This window comes from Eumetopias jubatus, unplaced genomic scaffold, assembly GCF_037043125.1.
Source record: "Eumetopias jubatus isolate StellerSeaLion01/CBP00866 unplaced genomic scaffold, mEumJub1_p1.0 scaffold_9, whole genome shotgun sequence".
NCBI classification, from domain to species: domain Eukaryota; kingdom Metazoa; phylum Chordata; class Mammalia; order Carnivora; family Otariidae; genus Eumetopias; species Eumetopias jubatus.
This window is the reverse complement of record NW_028274815.1, coordinates 7,871,628-7,887,275: the sequence shown is the minus strand read 5'-3', so window position 1 is coordinate 7,887,275 and position 15,648 is coordinate 7,871,628. Positions and strand designations below refer to the sequence as shown.

Below are 15,648 nucleotides of genomic sequence, written 5' to 3'. Positions count from 1 at the left end.
GGCCAGGTGGCAGGCCCCTCAGGAGCAGCTGGGAGGGCATCAGAACAAAGGGGCACGTGGGTGTGATGTCAACTTTTGCCAAAGCCAGAATAGGTCTCAGCTTGTCATAGTTACCACCAACACAGAGCCTCCCTGGCGTTGCCTGCAAGATGCAAGAGCTTCTGGGACACAGATGCAGGGCCCATTGGCCCTGGGGTCAGGTCCCCAGACCCACAGGCCTGCTGTCGTCACAGGCAAACAGGTGTTTCTATGAACTTTTATTGCTTGGCAAGGCAGCCTTTGATCAGGTGTTCCATCGCTGGGAGATTCTTACTGCCGAGCTGGAGGATGTCGCATGGAGCCTTCCGACAACGGTCGCCGATAGAGTGGCTCCGAAACCCCCCAAAGCGAGAGCTACTCCCCATCCAAGCCCAAATCATTTCTTTCGATCAAAGAGGAAAGCCATTACTATTTTAATAATACAAATATTTCTCTTAAAAGCAGTTAGTATTTTCTTTCTCACCACCAGACAGATCAGGCCTTGAATTTAATGACGTAAAATGTTTACAGTTTTACCTCATTATTTTGTTAAAATGGAACACAATCAGCCAGTTTCCCGCATTTTCCAGTGGAAACCTCATACAACAATTCATGAGATAAAAGTGTTCAGAAAAAGAAGAATTTGTCCTGTGGTTACTCCAGTCTCTGTCGAGGTCAAAGTGAGTGCATGTCATCAAAGCAAAGCAGTTGTTCTTGGGTCTTTTTTTTTTTTTTAATTCCCTGAATTCAGGAAAGTGTCTTCTGAATGGTGACCAGCCAGATAAAGCCTAAAGCCGTGTGTGCCAGCCGTGAGGTGGGCCCGGGCGGGGGTGCTGGTCCAGGGGCGGCGGCAGCGGGGAAGGCCCGGGACCACTAGACGGGGGCTGATGGCCCGCGGCGGCCGCTCACCGCTCCAGCCCTTCCCGGGGCAGCTCCGTGCGCACCCCCTGAGCCCCAGCCCTCTGCTCCGGAGCTGAGTGCGGGACCTGCTCCCAGACGGGGAGGGAGGCAGCTCAATGGGAGGCAGGAAGGAAAAGGCCTCAGAGTTGAAAGTGACAACGACTCGACCTGTGCGGAGGTCTGGGACGGTCTGAGCACTGGAAGTGCATCTTCTGGTTTCTGCGGAGGGCACGCTCCTCTGAGAGGCTGCAGAGTGCCAGGAAGCCAGGAAACACACTCCATCCCAGCTCTGAGAAACGTCGTGGCCATTTCCCCGGGGAAGGACCAGAGCCACGCCAGGTAGTGCCCTTTGATGGGCCAAAGTCTTATTTATTTATTTATTTATTTATTTGAGAGAGACAGAGAGAGAGAGAGAGAGAGGAGGGGCAGAGGGAGAGAAGCTCAAGCAGATTCTCGGCTGAGCGCGGAGCCTGATGCGGGGCTCGACCTCGCGACCCTGAGGATCATGACCTGAGCCGAAATCAAGAGTCAGACGCTTAACCAACTGAGCCACCCAGATGCCCCTTGATGGTTCAAAGTCTTAGAGCCACGTCCCAATGGGCTGTGCTGCCCCACCCCCCCGCGAGCCCCCCGCCAGAGGCTCTGCTCAGTGCCACTTGCGTCCCCATCTCCTGAGTCTCTGCTGCTGTGAGCCTGGCCCTCAGCTAGATGCCAAGTTCGTGCTTGCTGGCACAGCTGTAGGCACGTCTTCACTCCGGAGAGGGGAGAGGCTGTCAGAGAAGAGTAGCCATTGCCCCCCTGGAGGTCTAACCCATGGGGGTGGAGGTCCTTCTGTTCTGGCAATAATCAGGCAGGAGAAAAGCCTTCTGGGGTGCAATGGGGAGGATAAAGCACATCTGGGGCTCTGAAGGCCAGCGCCCTCCTCTAGGAAGGAGGCAACACGAAATCAGCCCTTCGGTGTGCTGGTATCTGGACCCCCTGGGGACCAATCCGAACTTAACAGGTATGTAGGGCTCTATTTTCTGTGATGAAATCGTCAGTTTCCAGAGCTGGAAACGAAAAGCTGCCTTTTCTGTGGGGTGTGGACCCTGGGAAGGAAAGGTGACACTTATTTTAAGTCTTCAGGAGGTGACCATCTGACCGATACCCCGTGGAGCTGGTGTCTGGGGGGTGGCCACACAGAAGCGCGTGTGGTTTCTTGTGGCACCAAGGGCACAGGGCTGTCCTTCCAAGACCCAGGCTTCTGCCCGCGTCAGGGGCCTGTGGCCAGGGGTCAACAGTGACACCACTTGGCAGCAAGCATCATAGAAGCAGCTCGGTTAGGACTTCCTGGCTCAGCCCCCGGGGAAGTGCGGTTGGAAAGATCCCCATTTGGGCTCGCTAAGACCCAAGAGGTTTAGCACAATTTGTAGGGAAAGAGGAGGAACCGCAGAGGGAAGGGCTGAGTTTCTTACGAGTCTGACAGGAGAGAATCTGAGCGGAAATTAGAAATAACACGACCTTGTGTGCTAGGGGGGCCCTGGAGGTAGAAAAGACAGATGTGACAGGAATGAGCCAAGCCCCGGACAAGCTCAGATGAGGGGCGGGGAGCCACTGGGGTCTGGGTCCTGCAGTCCACACTGCTCCCTCCCTCGCCCTTGGAAAACGTGGGGTAGGAAGTAGCCAGGCTGCCCGAGGAGGCCGATCAGCTTCTTTCTGCCGCAAGAGCTGGGAGCGGTGGACTGGGAGAGCCCTGCGGGCAGGGAGGAGCCCGGACTCCAGGCTTGGAGTGGCCTGACCTCACAACCAGGCACCCACCTATTACCTGTATGGGCTTTACAGTGACAGAGCTCCCCACCAGCCATTTGCTGGTCAGGCCTCCCAGGAACCTTGGGCAGCGGGAAGGACAGGCGCCATCTACCCCCTGGCTAGATGAGGACACTAAGATCCCCAGATCACTTGCTGGGAAGTGAGGCCAAGCCAGCCCAAACTCAGGTTTTTTGTTTGTTTTAAGTAGGCTCTACGCCCACCATGGAGCCCAGTGCAGGGCTTGAACTCACGATCCTGAGATCAAGAGTCGGATGCTTAACAGACTGAGCCCACCCAGGCGCCCGTGCTAAGGTTTTCTTCTACGTGCAAAATAAAAGTGCCAGACACTGAGCAAGGTGCATTGCCTCTTGTCTTTACTTAGGCCTTATTTCATAAATAAGGAAATTAAAGCTTCGAAGGGTAGAGTATCTTTCAGCAGCACATGGCTAGATGGAGTCGGCCTGCCTCAGGCCAAATCAACACTACCCACCAATGCAGCCGCAGGGACTCCAGGGCCTATCAAACCCCTTCGTGGAAAAGAAGGCCGCTTGGGGCACCTGGATGGCTCAGTACAATCAGCATCTGACTCTTGATTTCGGCTCAGGTCATGATCTCGGGGTCCTGGGATCAAGCCTCGCGTCAGGCTCTGCGCTCAGCAGAGAGTCTGCTTCAGGATTTGTTCTCTCCCTCTGCCCCTCCCCCCCTCCCCCATAAAGAAATAAATCTTTAGAAGCAAGAAAAGAAAAGAAGGCCACTCTCTTCTGTGCGGCCCCCACCCTGGGCCATCCACCCCTCTGCATGCGCGCCCTCAGACAGGACACGGGGAGACAGGACTGCCCACCTCCCCTCTTTCCCCGGCGAGACCTCACAGCCTTTGCCACTCAAAGCCCATCTGTTTCCCAGGATTCTTCTGTGTCTGCGAGTCGGTAGTGTCCTGACTGAACTCCAGCCCCGGCCTCACCCCTCCAGTGCCTCGGCCAGAGCAGTCTGACCCGAGCACGTAGCATGAATTTCCCCCGTTTAACAGACACTGAGGGAGTCGCCTGTGCCTCCAGGATGCTGGGCCTCAGGGACACAGACCAGCCACAAGGAAGGCCTGCCATCCCTGTCCTCAGGGAACCCACAGTCTATGGAAGGGGACAAGGTGTGATTACAGTGACAAGTGCCATGAAATAAGGCTGGGCAGTAGGTTCAGCCAGGAGAGGCGGTAGGCTGTTGGCATGAAAGGGAGGTTCAGGAAAGGGGGAGAAGAGGCACAGACCCACATCTTCCCCACATCCCTCCCCAGAATCCAGGTGAGTCCGCAGCGGGTGCGGGCTGCTTCCCTACTCCCGCCCTGGGGCACCCTCAGTGATGCTTGCCCCGGCATTAGGGAAGACACAAGGCCGCCTCCCCAGCATTGCCCCCTCCGCTCCTCCCGGGGCCCGCACACCCCACCTCTGGCACCTACAGCCTTGGGGGGCGGGGGGGGTACGTCGGCACCTTTGTCCTGTGCCTGCTGCTGTTCTGGGTCCAGGGCCTAGGAAAACCTTCCCTTCACCTTTAGTTCAGATGTTCCTCCAGAAGACTCTTCCAGTGGCACAAGCGATCAGCCACTCACTGCACGGTGCTCCCTGACCCTCTTATCTTCTTTTATCTGTTTTCGGCTCAATATGTTCATGTGTTTTCACGTCTTACCTACAGGACTATGAGCTCCTTGGGGGCAGAAACTAGAATGACTCATCTCTGGGTTTCTGCTCCAACATGACAGGAGTTTGTTACGTGCTGTTGGATGGTGGATAAATGGACGGACGGGGTTTGAATGGATGGATGGGGAGGGTGGATGGGGGGCAGGTGGATGCGATATGATCTCTGGCATGCGGGACCTTACATTTTAGCAGGCAAATTAGATTTGCAGTAAAATCCAGTGAAATATGATAAGTTTTAAAGACCGAAACTCTAGTCTTGAAAGAGCCAGAAAAGGGGTGCCCTGGGAAGGCCCCCCGGAGGCTGCCATCAGGACGGCCTGCTGAGAGCTGAGGAAGCGCAGGCCCGTCACGGTATGATTGTCACCTGACTACACGTGCATCTCCCAGCACTTGACTTGTGGCATCTTATTCTTTATCATCTTGCTTGTTGGCCACTTTGTCCTGAGATCAGCAAGACATCCTGGGGAGAAGCAGCCTGTCTGCAGAGTCAGCTCAGGACAATCCTGGAAGGCACTAAGCTTCTTAGGGAGTGGTGAGCGGCCTTTGGGAACCAACCCCCCCTAACTTAGAGAGGACTGTGTCTCACCCCTCTAGGGCAGGGAGTCCCGGAGCCTGGGCTTTCTCCCAGGAGGGGGCCCAGCCATCAGGAAAATGTCTCAAGTTCCTCACTGTGGAAGTCCCTCAACAAAGAGGCAGGTGGAAAGCACAGGGACAGTGGATGTTACAGCCAGGCAGCAGTTAGAACCCTGGGGACAACAGCAGGAGGAAAGCAAGTACAAGTTCACACAGCTGAGGGTACCACGCTTGTGGCTGTCCCCTAGAAACAAAGGTGTTCGGAGTCGGAGAGACTTTCCTGGGTGGACTGCTGAATGCAAAGCGCATTTATGATCATTTATTTACCAACCCCTCACTCCAGCCCCCCCCCCGCCCTGTGTGCACGCGCACCCCCCCCCACAGGACCAGGAGCAGTGCGGCCTAGTGAATCACATCCCAGGGGGCCCAGCTTCAGGAGGCGGGGAGTCAGCGGGACTGCGACAGACCGCGCGCGGAGTGAGAGAGGAGTGTGGCCGCCTCCAAGGTCTTACACCCGGAGGCTGGAAGCCTTGGGCTCCCTGTTCTTTTTGAAGACAGTGCGCTTAACCGTGAGAAAACCGAGCATGGGAGAGAAGATGATGAGCGTGGTGAAGTGTGAGCTGCCGCCTGGACACACGTCAAGTAGACAGCTGGAAGGGGGACCCCGACGCTCCGGTTAGGGGTGCAAAGGACAGATACGCACACGGAGTCTCCCCAGTAGAGAGGTTATTTCCATCTAAGGCCCGAGACTGGAAATGATCACCGTGCATGTGAGGGGAGTAGAAAAAGGGTCGGGGGGGGGGGGGGAGGCAGCAAAGCGCAGGCAGCGCAGCCCCAGGGCAGCGGGCGAGTGTGGCCTGTGCGGGCGAGCGGCTCTATCCAAGGCTGCCGACGCCCAAGTACGACTGAGGCGTGAACTCATGCAGGCCCTCAGCTCCTTCAGTGAGGGGTGGATGCAGAGCCCCCGCCGCAGAAGGTTCAGGAGAGAACATACCCCAAGAGCAAGGGGTGAAGCCCATGCTCGGCGACACGCTTGTACAGCCGGGGCTGGAGGGGGAAGGAGGGAGGGAGGAGGCTCCCTCTCACTCGGCCTCCTGTCACAGGTTCCCCAGGCCCGCGGTCCCACCGGGTCAGAACCAGAGCGGCGTCAGAGAGCGCACACAGACGCAGCCTCTGCACACATTTCTTGCACAACGAATCCTCCAGGGCATCTAAAGGGCACCTGGGAGCTGAACAGAAGCCCAGAAAACAGAGAGGAGGGTTAGGTAAGGGCCGATATACAATAAATTGTGTGACTCTGCTGAAAAGATACGGGTATGTTCTGACGCGGCTACAGGACACAGGACACAGGACGCAAGTCCAGTTTGCAAATCAAAAAAGTTTTATAGGATTCAAAGAAAAAAGTTACATCACACATATTCATTTAAATAATAAGTCCAAGTCTGTTACATAAAACATAATTCCAAAACATTTTAAATTTTATTACTGAAACTACTTAAAAAGTCTCAAAGTAAAAAAAAAGATCAAGCAAAATTGCTCAGCAATAAAGTGCACCGGGGAGGCCGCGGCGCGCTCCGCTCCCGACGCCCAGAGCCGGTGGCCTCCACGCTGAGAACACCAGGGTTTCTGGTTCTCAGGAGAGTATTTTTCAGATGGACACTCTCCCAACTTACAGTCTTCAGTCAACAAACAGAGGGGGCAGAAAAAATGTCGTTTACAAAAGGTATTTCTAAATCTAATCAGGAAATGGAAGTATAAATCAAAACCATTTTAACCCATCTATTCTTTAGAAACGACACTGCTCAGAGAATGAGCTTTAATGTGACAAGTAATCCAATACTCAAAGACCTTGTATTATCCACCAGAACACGAGTTGGACTTCCATTATTTTGCATAGTTAAGAAAAATATCCAGATTTAATGCCATTTAACGGCACATACATAGTCAGAAATGTTTATGCTGATTTAAGATGGAAGCGGAAGAAGAGACTGGGTGGTGGCGAAACATGAGCTATATACATTTAATTACGGTTCTCTTGCAACGGTGTTGTCTCATGAGCTCCAGAAGTACTCAACTATGAAGTGTCCAAAAATATGAACGCCACCTAAACATACAGCCAGCACTCAGACGTGTAGGTCACTCAGCAGCTGATACCAAAGGGCAATTTACTGGGTATCAAGTAACACCCAGTGACTGACCAGGTGACGATTATCAGACTAAAGGACCCAAACATAAAACCTAATCATATTTGTTCAGTATTTCCCCTTACCATCATTTTAATAAAAGTGCCAATAACGAAGAGACAAAGACCAAAATCTAAATACACATGGCACGCATACACACAAAAACAACCCATCCCCAGGCTCACAAAGCAGTGCAACATTCCTATGTTCCTTGGATGCATCGCGTCGCCTGGATTCCCGACGCCGCCCAGCACAAGCAAGCTCAGTGGCTTCCCGGACCCCAGCGCCGCGGTCTCTGGAGAATTAGGACCTGAGATCACACGGATTCAAAGTGGTGCCATGGGTCTATTTTCTAAGCAGACTGCAAAACACCCCATTCCAAGTAATTCTGTTTGATCAACTCCCTTCAAATAAAATGAATGAAAGGAAAGCACAGTAGTGTTACTGCCTTAAGTGTAACTTGCATTGCCTGTAGTTCTTAATATTTAATAATTAATATTTAACAATTCAGAATATTGGAGCTGGACTGTTTGCATGTACACTTCACCTCAGATAAACTGTACTTTGGTGGAAAGTTCCTCCAACCAAAAAGGACTTTTTCTTCTTCTCTAAGAAGTTCTTCTACTCACAAAGTACTATAAGGCCACAGCAAAAGAAGTCAACAGACAATTAACAAAGTGGCTGGGTTTGAGTGCTTATGTTATCTTTTTTTTTGGTGTTTGAGGTACAAACAGGAAACTGAGTTAGGTTGCTCTCAGCAGAGCAATGGCCCCCAAAGACACAGACACTCAGATCCTACAGCTCACTGTTCACTGGGGATCTATCAGGTATTTTAAATATCCTCTGGGGTACATTCTTTACAAGTCACACCATGGACACAGGTAAATGACTAGTTCTATTAACCAAAATTTTAATTCCTTGAGCTACAGCCTTAAAGGAATTGTTGCCTGGAACTTCTCTTGAAAATGTTATGAAAAAGCTAAATGCAAGTTCTTCTCCCCCCACCCCCCATTTAAGAAGCCCCTATTCAACTAGTTCTGGTTCTAAAAAATTCTTAGATCTAAAAGGCCTGATGACAGACTTGCGGTTTTGTTTTTTTTTTTGTTTTGGTTTTTTTGTGTGGCTGAATAATGTGCCAAATTTACTAAAAGTAGAGTTATTTTGAAAACCATTGTTGAACACTGAAAAGAAGACTGTAAAATCACCTATCTAGAAATTGATGATTTGAACACCAACAATATAAATACTTTAATAAAAAAAACAGTATAAAAATTAGTACCCTGTCTCAGTTCTACAAAACATGAATAGAAAGGTTATAAAAATCCAAATTTTGTAAACTTTTATTGCCGAAATGTCGGTTTGAATGCTGGTGATTCAGATGATCAAATTTTCTTCCATTTCCTCAAATAAACTTCTGAAACTACGAAAGATTTTGAACAGGGTCCCAACCAAAAAGGAAAAGTTAACATACTTTCATCAGAACCAGCTCCCCACTTTCTCCTACTCCCCAAAACAATTTTTTTTTGGGGGGGGAGAGAAAACCATCAGTTCCATTCCTGAAAAATGCTTTTTAAAATTCCCATGGGCAAGTCCCTGGCTGACCTTTCATGCAGAGGCCGGCATGCTCACTAGTGGGCTCCCAGGTCTCTCTGCTGAGGCGATTCTGTTCAGTTTGCCAACCTCTGCCTGCCAGCCAGGGACCTTCTTGGTAGTCATGTGGCGCCGGGCATGCTTTGTTAGGTGGTCACTGCGCATGAAACGCCGATCACACACGGGGCACACAAATTTTTTCTCCCCAGTGTGAGTTCTGCGGTGGCGAGAGAGTTCATCGGAACGAGCAAATTTTTTATCACAGCCATCCCAGTTACAGTTAAAAGGCTTCTCTCCTAAGGGGGGAGAAAACACACATCAAAGAAAATGTAAACACTCAGCACCTTACCCGAGCTGGGTAATTCATGTTGTTTTGAAATTTTGTTCATCAAAATCTAAGAAAGTAGTATCCTATTATTCCGGTATTGAGTTATTCAAAAGTCAGGAAATCCTCCATTTTTTGTTGCCACACCTAAGATATATGTCAGGGCCCAAAGATGTCAGACTAATCTCACATTTCAAAAGATTTTTTTTTTTTTTTTTTTTTTTTTTAAGATTTACCCATTTGAGAAAGAGAGAGAGAGCATGCGCAAGCATGGGGGAGGGATAGACACAGTCTCAAGCAGACTCTGTGTTGAGTGTGGAGCCTGACACAGGGCTCGATCCCACAACCCCAAGATCATGACCCAAGCTGAAACCAAGAGCTCGATACCCAACAGACTGCACCAGCCGGGTGCTCCTCGAAAGATATTTTTAAATAAAAATAAATATCTGATTGTTATAGCTTTGGGTAGGGAGAAGACTCTTGAAAGGAATAATTCCTTCCTTCAAAAGTAGAGCCCCTTGGGGCACCTGGGTGGCTCAGTTGGTTAAGCATCTGCCTTCAGCTCGGGCTCCCTGCTCAGTGGGGAGTCTACTTCTCCCTCTGCCTCTCTCCCCAACTTGTGCGTGCCCTCTTGAGCTCCTGCAGGCACTCCCCCCTCTACCAAATACATACATAAAGTCTTTAAAAAAAAAAAAAAAGTAGAGCCCCTTGGAGGCACCCATTTGCTTTGATACATCTGTGACTATCACATCTAAATATTAGACTCTATTCCATTCGTTGAGTGAGAGCCACCATGATTAGACCTATAATGAGCTATAACCACCAATCTGAAATGCATTTTGGAAGACAATACAATAGAAACTCCTTCCAGTTCAGCCCTTCCTCCACTGTACTCCACAACTCACTGCTGTCCTACAGGCTGTTAGCAGACCTCTTGGTGGAAGGGGGTTCCATGACCAAGAGTTTATGAAACACATCCTTACTACAGACTCCGTGTAACCTGATACCGTGCTTATACTTACGTACGTGTGTGAACCTCTCAAAGGCGAGTTTAACACACCACTTAACCACAGGAGCCTTAAAAACAAAACAGCAGAACACTAACTCAAAGAACAAGAGTGCCACAGAACATCTGAAATATTCTGACTGAATCTACTAAAGCAGAAGCTCTACCAGACCTCAGTTAAACATGGTAGCCACCAGCCCCACGTAGCTATGGAAACTTAATGAAAATGAAAAATTTACTCCTTTAGTCACACTGTCCACATTTCAAGCATATAGTTAGTGGCTACCTTAACTGGACAGAGAATATTTCTATCATTGCCAAAAATTCTCTTGGACCAGGCTGATGAGATAAAAAAAAAGGAACACTAAGTCATTATAGTTTCTTGTATGACTTCTTCTGAATTCAAAACTATATATTCCCAACATAAGAAAACTACATCCCCTCGAAGTTCACGTATTTTCAAATTCAAACTTTTCCACGCTTCACAGACCTCTCCCCATAGTGAACCAAAATAAAGTTACACTGATGTTTATTGAATGTGAAATGCACATTTTCTAAAATGCAAAGACCGAGGAGTCTACTGCAATGTAAAGAAAAAGGGGCAACATGAGCATCACCCTAAAAATCTATCAAAGGGATCACAATCCTAGAACTATACTACATTTTTATCTACTGGGATGAGATGGCATGTTCTAGAAAAACCAATGACGGTTGTACTAATGTTAATCCCAATCCCTACAAGACTATGAAGGCTTTTCAAAACCAAAGAAAAACAGCCAACTTTCCACCTTTTCCAGTGCTTCTCATGTTTCCCTCCCACTCCAGGAAAGCTCAGTGTGTGTTTCTTCAACACAGGCTCTGGAGTTCTAATGCCCTACCTGCCTTAGTACTCACCTGTGTGGGTGCGAAGGTGAGCCTTGAGGTGGGAACTTTTGAAGTAGGTTTTCCGGCAGCCTGGGAAGCTGCAAACATAATTTCTCCTTCGGGAAAAGTCTACCTGAGGGGCACAGTTTTGACCGGAGGCAATGAAGACTGGGGCAGGCGCAAGGGGCAAGAACTTGGTATTGCCCACAGCCACAACACTGGATGAAGAGGTGGCAGGCTGGGGGAGGGTCGCCTGGGGCAGGACCAGCATCACAGCTCCCTGAGGCACAGGCGGTCCCACGAACACAGGCTGGGGCACGGGAGCAGCATGGGGCAGGATGGGTTTGACAGTCCCTGCAGACACTTGGGGAGGAGGCTTCAAAAAAGCTGGTAACATGCCGCTCTGTCCAGTCACAGGGATCATTTGGCAGAAGACAGGGGAACTGGGGACAGGGACAGAAATCAGAGGGGTGGCTTTCCTTGGCAAGTCACTTTCATAATTCTTTGGTAAGCAGGTTTGAACTGCAACAGGCCACCCTGACTGCTGGCCTTTGTCCACGGGGATCAGACCACCAGACTTGTGCAAGCAAGGCTGACACGACACCGAGTTAGTGGTCAGTAGATTATCTGTGAGTTGTGTGTCCAGCAAAGATTCAGTATGTCCCAAAAACTGTGCTTCTCCTCTGTTGACGGGAAGTTGGCATTCTTGAATCTGGGCAGTAGGAATGTGGCCAGGAGCAGGATTCCCCCCGGTGTGGTGGATGACACTTGTCACCATGGGCCTGCAGGGGGAGCTGGGGGCTGGCTCCAGTGGCTCTGGCTTCAAACCAGGAAGGCCCCTCTCCGCCTTCCTGCTCAGCACTTTGGCTGCCCCAGCAGAGGCTGGGGGGATGGCCATGACCATGCATGCTTTGGAATCAGTTACTTGGGAAGGAACAAGTGTCCCTGTCGATGGCTCCATAAGATCAGGGCTCTGAGGAGGAGTCATGCACTTAAAAAAAAAAAAAAAAAAAATTCCTGTGTGAAAAGGTTGTTGTGGTTAAATTTTAAAAGGGACTTACGTTGATCACCATGCCCCAAATGCCTTTTAAAAAGTATCCAGGAAAGACTCGTCTAAGCCTGCTCACAACAGCACCCAGTGAATTTCAAGACTACATGGAGTATTTTACTTTCTAGGCTTCTCCCCATTTCCTGAGCTCTCCCAAACCAACCCACTTGCTTAGTTTTAAGAAGGACAGTGCCACCTGGGGGCTTGCACAGCTACTGAAACGAGCGATTTTAAGTATTAGGACCACAAATAAGAAAGCAAATTTATATGCAAAATAAGAGCTTTTCACAATAGCTTTTGATTCTCAAATCTTTTTTTTTTTTTTTTAATCCCAGTGCTAATCATTTAACACACACTTATCCAGTGCCTAGTGGATGCCAGGTAAAAACCCATCGGAATGACCTCCCAAAGGCCGCGCTCTAACCAGTGGCTCTAACTGAACCAGGCCTCTCCGCGGCACCCAACAACTCCCACTTATTGTCAGACTCCCTGTGGGAGAGCTCAAGGCCAAGTAGCTCTGTGACGTGCTTCTGGCCCGTTATTTGTACAGTTCTCTCCACTGCCCACGAGCTCCTTCTCTTCTCTCTTCCCAAGTCTGCCTTCCACACTCTCCTTCCAGTACAAGCTTCCGACCCAAGATTCTACTTTGCACATCTGTTAGCCCGTACTCAATTTCTCCAAGCTGAGAAGCAATCTCTCCCAGCACTTCTGTAGCTCTAGCAAGTTAAGAAAACAGAAACAAAAACTGTGCTTGACTGCACTCAGCTCACTGCAAGTAAGAACTGAGTTGCTCCAGGGAGGTAGAGGCCGGTATTTCAACCTAGCTAATTAAGGCTGGTGCCAAAGCACAGGCTGCTCATAGCTGCCACCCACGTATCCTGATCCCAGACTGGGTCATCTGGGGGAAGCTAAGCCCCCACCCTGAAATTCCCCAGGGAAGCGAGTACACTTTACTTTCTCACATCAATCTGTAGGTTTCCTCCTATGAACATTTTAACCCTGTGGTGGCAAGCGATAATCTACTAATGGAGAGAGCATATTTTCAAGAAGTAAGAGAAATTTTCACCCTTAGGACCCATCCAAGAGGAGGTTATGCACTTGGCCTACCAGCACCCCAATGAATCTACCCACAAGTTCTTCAGCACATTTAACATACTCTAGTCATTACACAAAATGCTCTTCTCCCACTTCTTACCAGAGTCGATAAAGAGTCGAAGTCCTTTGGTAGCTCAGATGCGGCTGCATCCACATGCACAGTGCTGGTGACATCCCCAGGGTCAGAGACAGGTGTGAGGGGTCTTATCTTTAAGAGGTCACCTTTCTGGGATCTTTGACCCCAGGAGCTCATGCAAACAAGAGCCTCAACTGCTTCGATGTCATTCTGCTCTAAGATGCTGCAGGTAGACCTTTCACTATCATGCCTCTTCCTCTCCAGGATTGACTCACAGATGTCCATGATGTCAACCTAAAGGTGACAACACAATGGCTTCTCAGTCCAGGGGACAAAGAGAGGGCAACCCTGATGGGCATGTGGGTCCGTACACCAGGCGCCTGCACTATGCACGTAACACACCATACTCGACACACAACGCGCTCTGTATTCTAGGAAAATATGTCAACAGAACACTGACGACAATTTCACTTTTAAGCCAATGTTCTGAAGAATGAAGATGACTGGACTTGGCTGGCCAGCAGTTTCCACGGAAAACACTGATTCTTAAGAAAAGTTAAGTTCGTGTTTTCCTTTGGTAATGATTAGTAAGACTTTAATTCCAGAGGTGTGAGCCAAAGTGGCCAGTGTGACACTGTCCAGCCAGGAGGAGAAACAGACATCGACTCTAAGCCTTTAGTTGGCTGAGAGGACACATGGCTCTTCCGAGTTGGCAAAGCCAGCAGAAGAGTGTCCCTACAGATGCATTTTTGGCAACTCTCTGAAGCACTCAGCACAGCCTTCTCAGGTCAGGGCATCACCATGGGCAGAACCTTCCAGTGGCTCAACTCCATGGGCGCCAGGAAGGGGGAGCCCATGCTGGCTGAGCCTTGTTCCTTAGACTCAGGAACACTCAGTCACTCCTTACTGCCAGTCAGGAGATAAGAAGAAAAATTCTGAAAATCTAGCCAGCCCAAGAGACAGATGTCCTTCCCTGTGTGTCACACCAGTCTTTTTCGGGGGGGGGGAGGGGAGGGTGGGAAGAGAAGTGACCGGAACCAACTCATCCCTTCCCAAAGACCCTTTACATCTATAAAGATACGTGTTTCCACTTGGCTTGCCCTAGCGAGCGTCAAACCCCTCTGTCCCGCCAGGTCCCCCGCGCAGGGCACGATGCTAGGGTGGCTGACTTTGCAAGCACCACTCTGGCCCAGCTGCGTCCGCAGCCCGGGCCCCGGAACCCTGAGGTCACAGACGCGGGCTGCCTCCTGCTCGCTCTGCCGCCATGGGCGGGAGATCTGGAGGCGCGCAGGGCTCCCACACCTTTCTCTCAGGCCCTCGGGGTCCTCCAGTCTCGACGACCAAAGTCCTAGGTCTAGCCAGCCCACTAACTCCCCTTGGCCCTCAGGCCCCAACACCAGGGGGCCATGGTTAAGAACAGCGCCCTACCTCTCCCCCCACCCCCACCCCCGCGTGCGCCTTCCCGCCAACTTTGCCCCGCCCCACCACCCCACCTTTCCAGCTTTGCCCCGCCCCCTACCTAAAGGCCTTCCTCCCAGCTCTGCCCCACCCCCTGCCTCCACCTATCGCGTGTGGCCTTCCCGCCAGCTTTGTCCCGCCCCCTCCCCGCAGGGCCTTCCCGCCAGCTTTTGCCCCGCCCCCTCCCTTTTCCGCCGCCCGCGTGTCCCGTTCCCGCCAGCCGCGCCCCGCCCAACGGCCGCCTCCTCACACGGCCTGGTGACGTCATGGCTGGAAATAGCCCCGCGCCGGGAGCCGGCGGCCGCTGCGGAAACGCCAGACAAAGCTACGCGTAGGGCGGCGCGGGGCACACGCCCCCGGGAGGCCGGGCGCGTCCCCCGCCCCTCCCAGCTCCGGGGTCCCCTCGCGCCCCTAACCGTGCGGCCGCGGCAAAGCCCCGTGCATTTCCGCCCTCCTCCGCCCCCGGGCCCCGCACAGGCGGCACGTCCCCGCCTCGCCCCTCGCTCAAATGGGCGTCCACTCACCGCACGCGCGTCGCCCGGGCCCACGGAGCCCGGAGTGTGCATGGTGCCGGCGGCCCGGAGGCAACAAAGCAGCTGCGGGGCGGGAGCTCGGCGCACGGCTGCACCCGCACGTGCGCCGCGGGAGGCGGCGACCCGGAGCTCCTGCAGCCGGCGGGAGCCTCCGCCCGCCCGCGCCGCTCTGCCCCGGCGCGGCCCTCGCGGTGCGGGAGGGGCGGGGCGGCTGCGGAGGGAGCGGCCGGGGGGGCGTGGCGCGAAGGCAAACCAAAATACACCGCGCCCCGCCGGGGCGGGGCCGGACGCCCGCCAGCCAATCCGCGTCCGGTCTTTGCGCCGCCGGCCAATGGGCGCCGCGGGGAGCCGCGTGATCGGAGCCTGGCCGCGGCGTGATCTGGCAGGGCGGGATGCGGCACGTGTTTTGGTCGGAGTGAGGGGCGGGGCCTGAGGCCCTGGAAAGTAGGGGAAAGGTCCCGGCGGCAGCGGCGGCCGCTGCCAGAGGGAAGGGCGGAGCAGAT

At 52.0% G+C, this 15,648-nt stretch overlaps 1 protein-coding gene across 4 annotated transcripts; it reads right to left on the bottom strand.

Moving 5' to 3' along the window:
* Nucleotides 1-6,325: 6,325 nt before the first annotated feature.
* Nucleotides 6,326-15,317, bottom strand: KLF11 (KLF transcription factor 11). Of its 4 annotated transcripts, none has more exons than XM_028099537.2 (5): nt 15,137-15,317; nt 13,179-13,448; nt 10,966-11,926; nt 8,753-9,036; nt 6,326-7,460 (listed from the first exon to the last, which is right to left on the bottom strand). In XM_028099537.2, the coding sequence occupies exons 1-4, from the start codon at nt 15,176-15,178 to the stop codon at nt 8,756-8,758; spliced, it is 1,554 nt and encodes a 517-aa protein (XP_027955338.2). In that variant the 5' UTR covers nt 15,179-15,317; the 3' UTR covers nt 6,326-7,460; nt 8,753-8,755. The 4 variants fall into 4 exon arrangements, with proteins under 4 accessions (XP_027955338.2, XP_027955336.2, XP_087882440.1 ...); XM_088026315.1 differs by lacking the exon at nt 6,326-7,460 and adding an exon at nt 10,092-10,142 and having other exon boundaries at nt 8,978-9,036; XM_028099535.2 differs by having other exon boundaries at nt 6,326-9,036.
* Nucleotides 15,318-15,648: the final 331 nt, after the last annotated feature.